A 13,981-nucleotide genomic window follows, 5' to 3' on the forward strand; every position below is an offset into this window, starting at 1 on the left:
AATATTACAAGTGTAAATTACAATACAGTAGGTATTTGCAGAAATAAAAGCAATGAAACAAGTGAGGTCATCTCCACCTTCAGCTATATTAGAGACATTTAACTCCTACTTTGCTCATATACAGCCTGCCAATGGTATTACAGCCATGAGTGAAGTATAGGGATTAAATGTCCAGTCTGTGTAGTCAAGCTAAGGTAATTCTACCTCTGTAAGTGTGCCCTTTCTTATACTGCAGTTACAATATCTCTACAGTACCATGTATACATTACAATATCTGTAACTTGAATGCGAATGCATGAATGTGGGTAGGGGCAGGGGGAGGGGTATGTGCCCCAAATACCCATGCTAGATCCACCATTGATGTGTTAGTGTGTATAAATACAATATACATAATAATATTACATTATACACATTATAATTATCATTGGTGCCTAGTGAAATACCGTATAGCCTAAATATTTCAAGGGGGAAATTTTTCACTGATTTTGCAGTTTTGGATGTTATCAGCAAAAATTTTACCCTCAAAATATTTAGACCTCCATATATAGTCTAATACATTTTGGGAGTGTTTGCAAATCCACGAAAAATTTATTTTTAGCAACATTGCTCAACCTCGAAATACTTGCCCCTCGAAATATTTAGGCTATACGGTAGATAAAATATATGACTTGACATCAAATTAAAATTACTTATGACACCATGATACAGTTGGGTACAGTAGACAATGATAAGTCAAAAACCTACAGAAGTACAGCAACATAGTTACTATACATGATACATGTTGACATACATACCTTGTTGGATCTTCTGATAGAGACATGTTTATTGACTCTGCATATGGTTCTAAATATTTTTGTCTTGTGGTACCATTTGGAGCAACACACACCTTAAGAAAACTGGCAGCTAATAAATTTAAACAACAGACTTAGCTCACATATTTCAACATATCCTTCAGAGTAACTGAATCAAGATGTTTACTTTGTTGGGTCTTGATCTTACCAGACAGTTCACGACTATATCCTAGTATGCTGACTGTGACAATTATAATACACATGTCTTAGTGCATACAAGTCAAGACATTACCTATACTGAATCCAATCATATGATCATCTATCCTATCGCACACTGCACACATTCTATTGAATGCCTTTCCTCCACTACGTAAATCAAAAAAATATGAAAACACATTTGTTATATTATAATAACTTTATGGCAAAGCCTTCTAAAGCATATCACTAAAACATCATTATAGCTATACAGTTGACAATCTGGTGCCCCACTCCACTGTATCAATATAGTAGCCATCTATATTATACTTATTTTCACCTGAATCTTTGTGGGAATGTAGTAGTGCAGTATATTCATTGGAGAAGATTAGAGTGCAAGGCAGGGAGTACTTTATGATCATTAAAAACATGGGACTATGATACAGTAATCCCTTATGATGAGTTCACTATAGCTAAATATCTGCTAAGCATGGCTGACACTTCATCTACTAGTTATTTATACTTTTATCAATAGCTTTTGCAGCTGTTCTAACAATTGATTGCATAACAAAGCCATAACCACATTGTTCTGTGCACATATGGAGGAAAGAAATTAGCTAATTATAGGTATCAGTTTGACTTGCACACATATGCATCAGTTTTTCTTTCAGATCCAGCCAACACACACTAGCTGTACATACTTTAGTAAATGCTTAAGTTCCATCATTAGTGGATGACTAATGCAATATGCAGCACCTGAAGCCAGTTGATAACTGTTACTTGCTACAGTCTGGATATAGAAGAGAAAGATATCCATACCATGCAATATCAATGATATCCATTCACTTACAATATTTTCTTTTTTCAGTTTCTCCAATGTATCATTTTCTACTTGATGCTATATATATAATGTGAACAAAATAATTATGTGATCATATCTGCATGAATACAACTCAACATATTATAGTAAACTGTCGAGTACATTCATAGGTAACAGTGTACACAAAAGGGATAGGAAATGCAAGTGATTCCGGTTTGATTTCCATTACATGTGAATTGAAAGCACAAGACAGCTTTGTGCTCAAGTATGGACATCAATGTTCTAAGCAGCATTAATATTAATCCAACAGACTACAGCAGGTGTTTAGGCCTTTGTGGGAGATTTTGGTGAGAGAATTCGCACCATAGATTTTGCAACAAAGGGTATCGCATTAACTGTGACTGTTACACGCTGTTGTACCTTCACTCGCAGTACCTTCATGCCTCATCCATACTGCTTCTTATATAGCCAGTTCCACATTTGAGTCTTGTGGTAAGCTAGGCGTGTCACCAATGCAGCCTTTTTATCCTTGCATTGCACAAATAGAACAGTCACTTGTAGTGAAATACTCTAATAGAACATTCACTTATTAAAATGATCCAAGATAATTGTCAGAAATGTTGTTAACCTAGGAACACAATGCAAGCATAATGGGAACACCTGAAGAGCATAATAGGTGAAAATTTTGGGAAAGTCCTGAAAGCATTTAAGGAAAAATTTTGAGCACATTTGACTAGGCCTACTGTACTTTGTATTCACTGTAGTATATACTGAAGGAAGTATGAAATACAAGTGTTTGTTTATCATATAGTATGATAGCACCGTATAAAGACACATGGTAGTGTGTCATGTGGCCAAGAAAGCTGGTGCATCACACCAGGTACAGTATATTGACAGGAAAAAGGAAAATGCAATTTTCAAGTCCCAAAGCACACCATTCTTGAGTTAGAACTGTCTGCCAGGTAGGTCAGGCCACACAGTGAATAGGATAAATTTGCACTTACCATTTGTGAGATAAGAGTATTCAAGTTCATTTCTTTCTGTTGACAGTAAGGTATTTCTCTTTTTTGGCAGTAAGGTAAACGTCATGTAGAAACTAAAATTGTGCTATGTGTATGTAGGTACGTATATAATTATACAATTGCCTTAGCTTGCATGTAGAACGAACCCTGCATGTTCATTTTTTCACTATACATGTGCTTGAAAGATGGTACAAGGATCATGTACTTTAAAGCACTATAAACATGCATGCTACACAGCAATATAGGACACTAACTAATAGCTATTCAGATTAGTTGTCCTGCATGTAAAGTAATCAGGTACCAATTAATGTTTTTGTTTGTTCTTTACAGCATGTTGGAAGTCACTGGTAGGGAAGACTCACTGGATGATTGAGCTACATTCTTGTCAAAACCACAAACAATAAACTTTGATGTTTTGCATCATTAATTTCAGCAGGATGGCATAAGGAAACTTCAAGTTCTTTAAAAATAAAATCACCATGCATGCTACATAGCTACATGAGCGGTACTGGTGATTAATGCTTGGTCTCTGTTCCCGGCATTAAAATCTTTAATGTGGAGATGGTCCTGCATGTAGAGCAGGTACCAATGCTAGTAGTTTTATACTTTCAATTTCTTGCAATGTGTTGTGGAGCTGGGCTATATGGCATACAGCTTCACTTCTCTTTTAAAGTGAGGTGTGAAACAATGTTGTAAGTGGGTCGGGTCATCCGGATTATACGGGTCATTTGGGTCACTTTTTGTCCGGGTCAAGTGGGTCTTATCCACTTCACTGAATATTTTGGTGTGACCTGAATGAGATCACATGTGACTTAAAGCTAACAAGCTTGATTGTAAACACTCAAGAAACTTACGTGGAGCCATGCCCACCATTTAGGAATATGCTTTGCTGTCTGTACAGGATATGTAGAGCCAAACCCACTTATCGGAATGTTATCAGCTGTTCTCTGTGGGCATGCATGGTATCACGCCCACCTTCAAGATTCGTGTTGCTACTTGAACTGTGGGTAACTAACTTCTGGAAATTCTGGATTGTTTTAGCTGCATGTAGACTTACGTGGAGCCACACCCACTTATCAATCCTTGATAATATGTAGCTACTTGCTTCTTGCAGACAATCCTTTCCATAGTGTAAAAATGCAGGGCTAACTAATGAAGCTTGGGACTTAAGGATGTTTAATCTAGCTCTTGAGACACGCCTCAATTTTAATTAAACCAGGTCACGTGCAGGTCAGATCCGGATTATTATTTGGGTCAGTGGGTCAACAGTATTGATCCACTTATAACGCTGGTGTGAAAGTTGCAAATAATTTGTATATAATACACTCTGTTACTTTGATCCTCCCACACTAAGTACATGAAGACAGTACAACATATCATTGGTACATACCAAAAGTACATGGCTTAATTTAATGTGTGTGGAAGACTGTTTTCTGCAAATCTGTTTACATCTGACAACTGTATACTGTATTACAGACAAACACTACGTGTAGGTACTCACAACAACTTTTGGTTTATCTGATGATCCAATGTAATATGGTTTTCTTGGGTCATGTTGTTGGAGAAGATTGTTTAATTCTGGCACATTTACATACATGTCATCATCAAAGTGACAAAACCATTCAAAACTACAAAAGGTAAGAAATCAAGATTACAGACTGTAAACAGAGAAGATACATAACATACAAGTACGTACCTTTTCCTTTCATCTTGATACTTATCTACTGCTTCATAGTAGGCAGCAAACTCTGATCCACTTTTACAGCAAAGACCTTTACTGTAGGAAGTAGGACATCATATAAATATGCCACACAACACAATGACTCACCTTGTATGTGTACCAACACAATCAGTTAATAATAAATTGAGCCCTGTATTATTAATAAACAAGTGTATATACATAGCAAAAAAGAAGAATTTTATAAAGTATATCCTTTATTTAGTCTTGGTAACGATAATAACAATAAGAAGCAAGTAATTTCTAGTAATTTCTAGTCAAAGATCTCCATGTATGAGGCCTCCTGATTACTGCCTTCCTTAGATATACTAGTAGACATTTAATCCCAATACTCATGACTGAATTAGGGATCACTAGTATGCACATCTGCAGATGTATAAGCAACCTCCCTTGTTTCCTTACTTTTTAATGGCTATGATAATCAAACTTAAAATACCTAAGGGGTGGTCCACAATTTTCAGCCTTTTCGCGAGCATACAAATCGTACCGAGGGGTAGCCAACGTCTTGGGACTCTTGTACACTATCTGAGAAATCCAACAATTAAATATTTAGAAATCCTAAATCCAGAACCACTTACAAATAGGTTGTTCTCGTTTCCGTCCGTTCATGAGTTCGTATTAGGCCAGGCAAAGTTGATTGCTAGTTTCCTGCTTCTGACCGCATGCTTTAATGAAGTGCCACAAAATTTTCATTATATGGCTATTTTCACCGCATGTATTTTCAAATATTCACATAATTTTCATTATTGCATTTTCAGGAATTTTTGTCATGGTTTTAGCCATAATGAATAATGACCACCCACCCGCATCAGTTTAGAAAATGCTTGAAACGGGAAACTAACAACTTTGTCTGGCCTTACGGCTGCCACTATATACAACGATTCAAATCGACAGTGCAAAGTACACCTGTGTCTCTTCTGAAGTTCCTCTGATCCCCTCAGCTACTCTCTTATTAGGTGTTTCCTGCACAAGTATTAGCAAAAACTCGAGGTAAAAACATCATGATAAAAATCGAAATTAGAGTTACATTGTATTTGCAAATATATTTTAAATACAGAAATATTTTGAAATACTCAAATATTGGGACTCTCGTACACCATGTTGGGTTTTTGCGTGGGCACTGGCTATCCCCCGAACCATACAGTAGGGGGAGGGGGTAAAATTGCATGTATGCTTTGTAAAAAATACTGATCACGTGAGTTGGTGGTAAATCTGAATGCAGTTCATAAAGCTCCAGTAATCCAAAGAGTAAACTACTGGTACGTATCTATGCTACTAATAAATGAGGCTTTATAAACTAAAGGGAAAATAAAGATAAAGTCCACTAAAATGTTTTAAAGTTACAGCTCAGTATCCTGCAGTTATCAATGAGATATAACACTACAGGCTTTATACTTGTAGCTAGCACTTTCTTTCTTTATTCTTACTCTAGCAACACTGATAAACGATTACAATTGAATACTACATAGCTACACTGGTTGTTGCTTTTGTTTTCTACCTGCAGAAGGTGTTGTTGTGGGGTACGAAAAACAGTGGACCCGGGGACCCACGGAAATCCAACTCTGCTTGGAATTTTATACACCTCACAGTATTCTATACTTGTACTAGGTACCTTTGCAAGTAGTCTTGCATGGCCAATCCACTTTTTCTCTCCTCGCAGCGTCTCACACGATGTTTGCACCAATTTGAAATTATAAGTGCCTCTAAAAAGTGTCTGAAGCTGACTGCATGTATAGGCCACTGCCTGCTGCACAGTAAGCATACTAGTCTATTATGTCGCCTAGCTACTAGAGTACAGTAGTTTAGGAACATTGTGCAAATGCATCATGTCGTGTGAAGAGCTGCTGGAACTTGCTTAGCTTGGCTTAGCTGGTCATTGTTCACCTGCTGCACAATGAGCATGCTAGTCTATTATATCACCTAGCTACTAAAGTTTAGAAACATTGTGCAAACAAACACTCAGGGAAAATAGCGAGTGACCTATAATTAATGCAATCAGCTTCAGACACTTTTTCCTCAACTTTTTCAGAGGCGCTTATAATTTCTAATTGGTGTAAACATCATGCGAGACACTGCAAGGGGGGAAAAAGTGGATTGGCTAAGCAAGACTGCTTGCAAGGGTATCTAGTACAAGTATAGAATACTCTGAAGTGTAAAAAGTTCCAAGAAGAGTTGGATTTCTGTGAGTCCCCGGGTCCCCTGGTCCTTGGTCCCCGGGTCCACTGTTTTTACCTACCCGTTGTTGTGTGTTTAGGAATACTGTTGGGTATGGGAGGCTGGATTTTGTGGGTACTAATTTGTTTATACCACAATTTTCAGCATTTTTGCGAGCGTACAAAGAATACTCTTTTTTTCTAACCCCCTCCCCCTACCCAAAGCGTACTGTATAAATGTTGACACATATGGATGTATTGTATAGCATGACAAATACACAGATACATGATATGATTGCTGTTATTTCATTTAGGCATCTTATGGCTTTATCATTTTGATGCCTTTAACACTATCCCACGACTGGCAGCAACAACAGCAGTACTGGTTTGTTGGGCATTCATGATAGTCTGAGGTGGAGTACCTCTGCAGAGACGGGCTTTCCCTATGGGCAACCCACCAGGCCACAACTGTCAAAGTTTTGTACTACTTGTTTGTTAGCATAGACTAGTGAACCAGTGCACATCGCATCGAAAGAAGGAATGGCACTATCATACAGTACTGTATAGTAGGGACGACAAAGGTGTGGGCGAGGCCCATGATAAAATATCGCCCAAAAAACTGCTTCTATTCTCCTTATGATGACATGACTATATTTCCTGGGTAGAATCTAGCCCAAAAGTGCTTTTAGACTCAAAACATTTTTGTCAAGTTGTTATAGAGATATAAAAATAATAATTTTATTCAGGGATCTATGCAATAAAGAGTAGTGAAACAAGAGGTGAATGATGGTATTACAGCATAGTTCAGTGCGAAGTCCCTACTTTGGCAAATAATTGTTATAGCTAATGTGCCAAAGTAGGGACTTTCCCACTGAGCTATGCTGTAATACCATCATTCATCACTTGTTTCTATACCTTTATTATATAGATCCCTACTTCATTTTTAAATTAGCAAATACTAGTTTCTGTTGTAGCATCAGTTAGCTACAGTGTAACTTGTGACTGTTCTATTAGAATATCATACATGACTGTTGCATTAGAGTGACTATTGTATTAGAGTATCTCAAATCAGCCAAGGGGTGTACTGCTACCTAGACCAATAAGGGGTGTGGTCATCTTGTTTACTGCGAAGTAAATTGCTAAATTATTAAGAGGTGAGGTCTCCATACTCTATCACTATTAGTCCACCTAGATCTTTATTTGCTGGGTGTGGTCGCGAACCTATCAAAACAGGATCCCAATTGTGAAGTTGCAGACATCTAGCCAGTGTACCTCTTACAGTAGCGCCAGGACTGAAGCACTTCTGAAATCCAGCTCTGAAATAATTCTGTGGCATCTAAATATGCTGCTGAAACAAAGTGTTGATACGGAAAGTTAACACCTTGATATGGTTCATTGGATGAAGAAGACAAACAGCCTGATTGAAGATAAAAGAAAAACCGAACAAGGCCAAGAGGGCTATCTCTTGTCGGAACCCAAAAAGGCACATCCCACTGGTGAGTTTGTTATTGTGACATAAAATGGTGGCCGTGTACTGCTTCATTTGGCCTCTAGCCTTGCGACTGTGATCAGGCAGTCAGTCAGTAAGACTACAATTTAAGTTTTGGTAATTTTTTTTTTTACATTCTATATCCGGCCACCTGTAAGTGTTTTGTTATATATTACAGTACTGCTCAAATGTAACGTCGCACTTGCTTGCATTGCTTGGTTGCGAGCGATTTAAAAAACTCGCTAATTAAAGGGCGTGGCACCCACAAGTATTCATCCCATACGAAACGGGATGAATACTCACAAAGGAAACTGGTGCCACTCCCTTTAATTAGCTAGTTTTTTAATCGCTCACAATCGAGCAGTGCAAGCAAGTGCAACATTACATTTGAGCGGTACCGTATTTATTATGGACTAGCACTATTCCGTAGAGGTGATTTTCATCATGTAAGATGTCTCTAGGATGATTTTCAATGGCAGAATTTTGGGCGGCGCATGAAATTTTTGGGGCGATCCCTACTTAAAGGGCACTACTGTACTGTTTGATAATTATTACATTCATGATTGCTGCAGATCGTGATCTCACTCATGTATATGATACACATGTGACAATAGCTAGTGTGGTCATGAATTGACAAGAAAAAGTTCACAAACAATTATAAGAAACAATTAGGAATTCAAACTAGAGTAGGGACAATGTAATACCACTGCAATAAAAAGTACTGAAACAAGCTGGACCAGAGTAGTACGTAATGTCCAGATACTGTAAAGTGAATATCCCTGCTGTGCATTTTGATTGAAGAATCCCTGTAGCACAGTAGGGATATTCACTACATATTGATTACAGTATCTGGACATTACGTACATACTACTCCAATCCAGCTTGTTTCAGTACTTTTACACTATCCCTACTCTAGTTTAAAATTCCTATCTTTTTCTTATATCAGTTGTCTAAACACATGCCCAACCAACTACCCATCTGACTATGGTTGATTTACAATGGACTATGGAGATTTGCTATCATCTTGATAAACAAATTTGTTACCTTATTTGCAATAAGTGATTTATCTAGATAAACTTTTTATCTCCCAGCCCTAGTATCTGCAGATTACAGGCATTGCATTGATATTTCCTCTGATGTCCATGATAATGTTAGTTTTGTTCAACATGTTGTAAACCACGGTACTACCATGTATATCATAACACACATCCATGTACAGGAAGGATATTCACATTACAACAATGTTTTCATTCTACACTGGCAATATATACACAAAACAGCTCTACTGTATATAGACAAACCTGCTTCTTTCATTACTGTAGCCATTGCAGTCCCAATATCAGACTTTTCACTGACAACTGTGAGCTAAAGTGTAACAGAGGAGAATATCATAATTCACTATATTTTCATTTCATGATAAAAATTTTCATGTAAAAATAATATTCTTGTATAATTTTTAAAACAAAAACAGCAAATTATGGTACTGTATATCATACTGCATGTATCAGTATGGGAGTCATACTGTAAGTAATTATTTTAGTACTCATTACTACCAGCTAAATAATAATAATACATTTTTTGTCAACTGTATACACCGGTTATAATTCTAGTGCATGTCCTCCCCCGTGGTGGATTTTAAACAACTGAGAGTATAGGTGCATTGTTATTGCTGATTTCAAAGTTTATGCAAATTTGAGACTACAAAAATAATAAATAAACCGACCAATTTCCTCAACTTATGCAAAGGATACATGAGGGTGAATATTATTTATAGCCTAGTTCCTGTACATGTTCTGGTTAGCGTAAGAAAGCTTTCAGGTAAATTGTGTAGAGATTTAAAACAATAGCTTCTAGATATAGACAGTAATACAAACTACAAATTTGCAAGGATGATTTTGTAAAACAATAGTATCCAGGTGTGATCAGAAGCAGTAAACTCTATGCACCATGCAATGATGAAATCATGATGAAAATGATGCTGGCCAGACCAAACATCAAGAACTGTTTATTTTGTGACATTGAAAACCATTGAATTGTACAGCAACTACACAATGTAGATGTTTATTTATCAGGTGCTAAATACAAATAATATTGTGCATTTTGTACAAATCTTTCCATAGTTATAGCTACACCATTGGTAACAATACCCTTTCATGGTGGTTGTGATGTCACAAACTGATTTTAGTGGCTCAGTTATGTATGTGGTGGTGATAGTAAGTCTGCTACAGCAGGGTGTTGATCACCCAGTAACAGTCAGGGTGTTGATCACCCAGTAACAGTCAGGGTGTTGATCACCCAGTAACAGTCAGGGTGTTGATCACCCAGTAACAGTCTAGCTGTATGGCAGATATAACTCAGCAATAAACTTTGACACTCTCACACACTTGGATATGTATACACATACTGTTACGTGACTTTTTCAGAAAGCAATTTGTGGTCTAAGATTACCAGATAATGGGATTTAACCAAATGTATTACTACTAGTATTTTAAAAAATTGTTAATTTAAAAATGAAGTAGGGATCTAGCTATGCAATAAAAGTAGTGAAACAAGAGATGAATGATGGTATTACAGCATAGCTCAATGGGAAAGTCCCTACTTTGGCACATTAGCTATAATTTTGCAAAGTAGGGACTTTCCCACCGAGCTATCCTGTAATACCATCATTCATCTCTTGTTTCACTACTTTTTTATTGCATAGATCCCTACTTCATTTTTAAATTAACAATTTAAAAAAATACTAGTTTGTTTTATTGTTGTAGCACAGCTAGTTACAGTGTAACTTGTGAGCTAACTATTATGCACCTATCAATGTCAAGCCCCACCTATCCCAGGTCGGGCAGAGGTGGGGATTTACAAATGTTAGATGATAAATTCCCCACCCCTAGGGACAACTTCGACTTACACTATTAATTCGTATTATTTATCCCGGGAATCACTAACAATATGGCCACGTATGGCTATTTGTGTTGCAAATACCACTACCCTGGGGACGAGTTTGGGTAACAAATCCCCTACAAATCCCTACCCACTGGTGTAGGTGGGGCGTGACATTGATAGGTGCATTAAGTTCCTGTACAGCTTATTAAAGTATGTACTGTGCCAAAATTGGAAGCAAATAGACCTGTAGTAGCATGCATAGCTTACCTTTGATCATAGTAGCAGTGGCATTCAGATCTATGACCTGTCTCAGTACGATGGCCAGCGTTCTATTCACCTGGGCCGGAAGTTGTTCAAATGAACAGGCTCTTTCAGTTGTCTGGACCTTAGTCTCGACTAACAGGATGAAGTAATACAAAGTACTATCCAATTACACGCTAATCTTGCTGTCAGTGTGTTCAAAGGAACAAGCCGTCAAGTCTCAGTCTGTCTACAAATCTCTTTGTCAATTGCAGTCCAGGCGTTGGCAAAAGTCTAAGTTACAATTCAGCAGCCTTAATGTTTCACCATAGATTTCACGTGCAATACTTGAAATTATAAGTGCCCCGCTCTTTCAGCAGCATAAGTGCTTTCTGAAATAATTTTGTGGCGTCTACAGAAAAGTGTTGATACAGAAAATTAATGCCTCAGTATGGTTTCGATACTTGAAGAAGAAGACAACCAACCTGATTGAAGATAAAAGGAAAGACAAGGCGCACAGAGCGTACACTAGTCGGAACCCCAAAGGCACATCCCACCAGTGAGTTTGTTGTCGTGGCAAAATTTCGTCTCACTGCTGGCATAGTATGGGCAGTGAAACAGGTATGGTATTATATCACATATGATTATAGTAATGCACCGATTAATTGGTAAATAATCGGAAATCGGTTTATCGGCCAAATTTCAGCAATATCGGTATCGGTAATTATTAGCAGATTATTTTGCCGATTAATTTTACTGGCCTTGATGGTATTGTTTTCATAGAAATAAGACAAAAATGAAGTTTAGAAATGGCAATTTTACAAAATATGTGTGAAATTTTGGTAAACATAAACATCGGATCAGTTATCGGTATCGGCCATTATATGATTTTCAATATCAGCTAATCAGATAGTTGGCAAAATCTCTTATCGGTGCATCACTATATGATTATATCAGCTGGGCTCAATTGTTATTACCACAGTATGGTACCAGATATCCTTTCCAAGTATTGTATTAATTGTCTGCATGCAAGTGCAGTCCATCAGGACACAGTGTGTTCATTTTTAGAAATCATAAAGCAAGCAATAAGCATGCACCAACTCTCAATTACTAAATAATCACCAGGGGGGGACAGAAAACAATAACAAATGACATGTACAATTAACATAACTATAAGTTACAATTAACAAAATATGGATTATAGTTTAGTACACAGTCGGCATTTAATTCAGAGTTGAAAGTGGGTAGGTCATCTGGATTATTATCATGCTATTTTTTGTCCAAGTCTAATGGGTCCCATCCACTTTATAGAATATCCTGGTCTGACCAAGATCATATAACGTATGGTTTATAAATTAGCAAGCTCAGTCGTATTGATGGAAATCGAGGTGTACATGCTCAAGAAGCTTACATGAGCCATGCCTATTTATCAGGAATGTGTGCATACCTGGACATTTATTGGGATCGTTCTTATTTCTGCCACACCCATGCACTTATCAGACTATTGCACCTAAATTATCTATATTTAACATACTGTATGGTTAACACAGACAACCACCTTATAGTTAACCTGTATTAATATTTTAGTCTCATACTAGCAAAGCTTGGGTATGTCATATCCAAAACCACAATCTATAGATTATTAATTAGCTATCTGGTCAGCAGTATAGCTGACCCACTTTCAACGTTGGCTTTCGACATTAGTTATACAATACATTTGTAGCTAATACTTACCATCCTTTTGTTTATGACTTGAAACCAAGTCGGCATCAAAGCAGCTAATCTCTCTTTGAAGTATTTAGCAGTAGTTTTAACAGAGAAGTAGATGTTTTCATCCCATTCAGTATCTACAGGCTCCAGTAGTTTACCATTAATGTGAGTAGAGTTCATTTGAATGATAGAGCTCAATGGGTCAATGGGTGACTCAGATTCCTTGATAGGTTGATGTGTGGGAGAATTATCCTTTTTCATAGCTTCATTGGAAGATTTGACTTGATTAACATTAGCACTAGGAGAATTATCCTGCTTATCTTTGGAATCCAATTTAACTTCCTTCGGGGGATTGATTTGATGTGTAGCTGAATTGTCCTGCCCACTCACGTGTGTTTCAGTGGAAGATTTTACTTTATGAGTATAATTATCCTCTTTTACGCTGTTATTGGTTTCTCTGTTTGGCTTCACTTCAGAATTAATCACATCCTTGTCGATGGTTTCATGTGTGTTGCCAACTTGATGAGTATTAGTTGTAGAAACCTCGGTAGAAACATTTCCCTGATGGACGCAATTGTCGATCTGCTTGGGAGACCTAGCTTGCCGAGCATTAGCCGCAACAGAAATCCTACCGTGACCCTTATTAATTAGGAACTCGCCGGCAAAAAATTTATCCCGAGATTTATCCTTATAGTGTAAACGATCACTCTGGCTGTAGAGGTAGAACCAGGCTGACAGGCCGAACACGAATAATATACAACACACTATGAACGTTGCACGGAAACATGTCCTGATCCATTCAACAGGAATCATGATCTGATGATCACCCGTCAAGGTAACGTATCCTCGCCGGAACGTGTCCGTATACGCACGGATACGCAGTCTTTTTCCCAGCTATATGCACTGTATATTATAGCTAGGTAGATGCTGATCTCGGGCGCAG

At 37.5% G+C, this 13,981-nt stretch overlaps 1 protein-coding gene across 1 annotated transcript; it reads right to left on the minus strand.

Moving 5' to 3' along the window:
- Window positions 1-417: 417 nt before the first annotated feature.
- On the minus strand, window positions 418-13,895 carry LOC136252417 (beta-1,3-N-acetylglucosaminyltransferase radical fringe-like). Its single transcript, XM_066044848.1, has 11 exons — window positions 13,063-13,895; window positions 9,510-9,573; window positions 4,657-4,699; window positions 4,525-4,605; window positions 4,330-4,456; window positions 1,837-1,884; window positions 1,688-1,776; window positions 1,084-1,157; window positions 935-1,032; window positions 795-886; window positions 418-740 (listed from the first exon to the last, which is right to left on the minus strand). The coding sequence occupies exons 1-11, from the start codon at window positions 13,849-13,851 to the stop codon at window positions 686-688; spliced, it is 1,560 nt and encodes a 519-aa protein (XP_065900920.1). The 5' UTR covers window positions 13,852-13,895; the 3' UTR covers window positions 418-685.
- Between the last annotated feature and the right edge of the window lie 86 nt (window positions 13,896-13,981).

The sequence above is a fragment of the Dysidea avara genome, chromosome 4, assembly GCF_963678975.1.
Source record: "Dysidea avara chromosome 4, odDysAvar1.4, whole genome shotgun sequence".
Taxonomy (NCBI): domain Eukaryota; kingdom Metazoa; phylum Porifera; class Demospongiae; order Dictyoceratida; family Dysideidae; genus Dysidea; species Dysidea avara.

Excerpts from the sequence above, each read along its gene's own strand:
- LOC136252417 (XM_066044848.1), bottom strand. The coding sequence starts at position 13,851 with ATGATTCCTGTTGAATGGATCAGGACATGTTTCCGTGCAACGTTCATA. Across the intron at positions 4,700-9,509 it reads TACAGTAATGAAAGAAGCAG|GGCTCAATTTATTATTAACT; the intron begins GTTTGTCTATAT and ends TTAATAATACAG. Across the intron at positions 741-794 it reads CTATCAGAAGATCCAACAAG|GTTTTTGACTTATCATTGTC; the intron begins GTATGTATGTCA and ends GTACTTCTGTAG.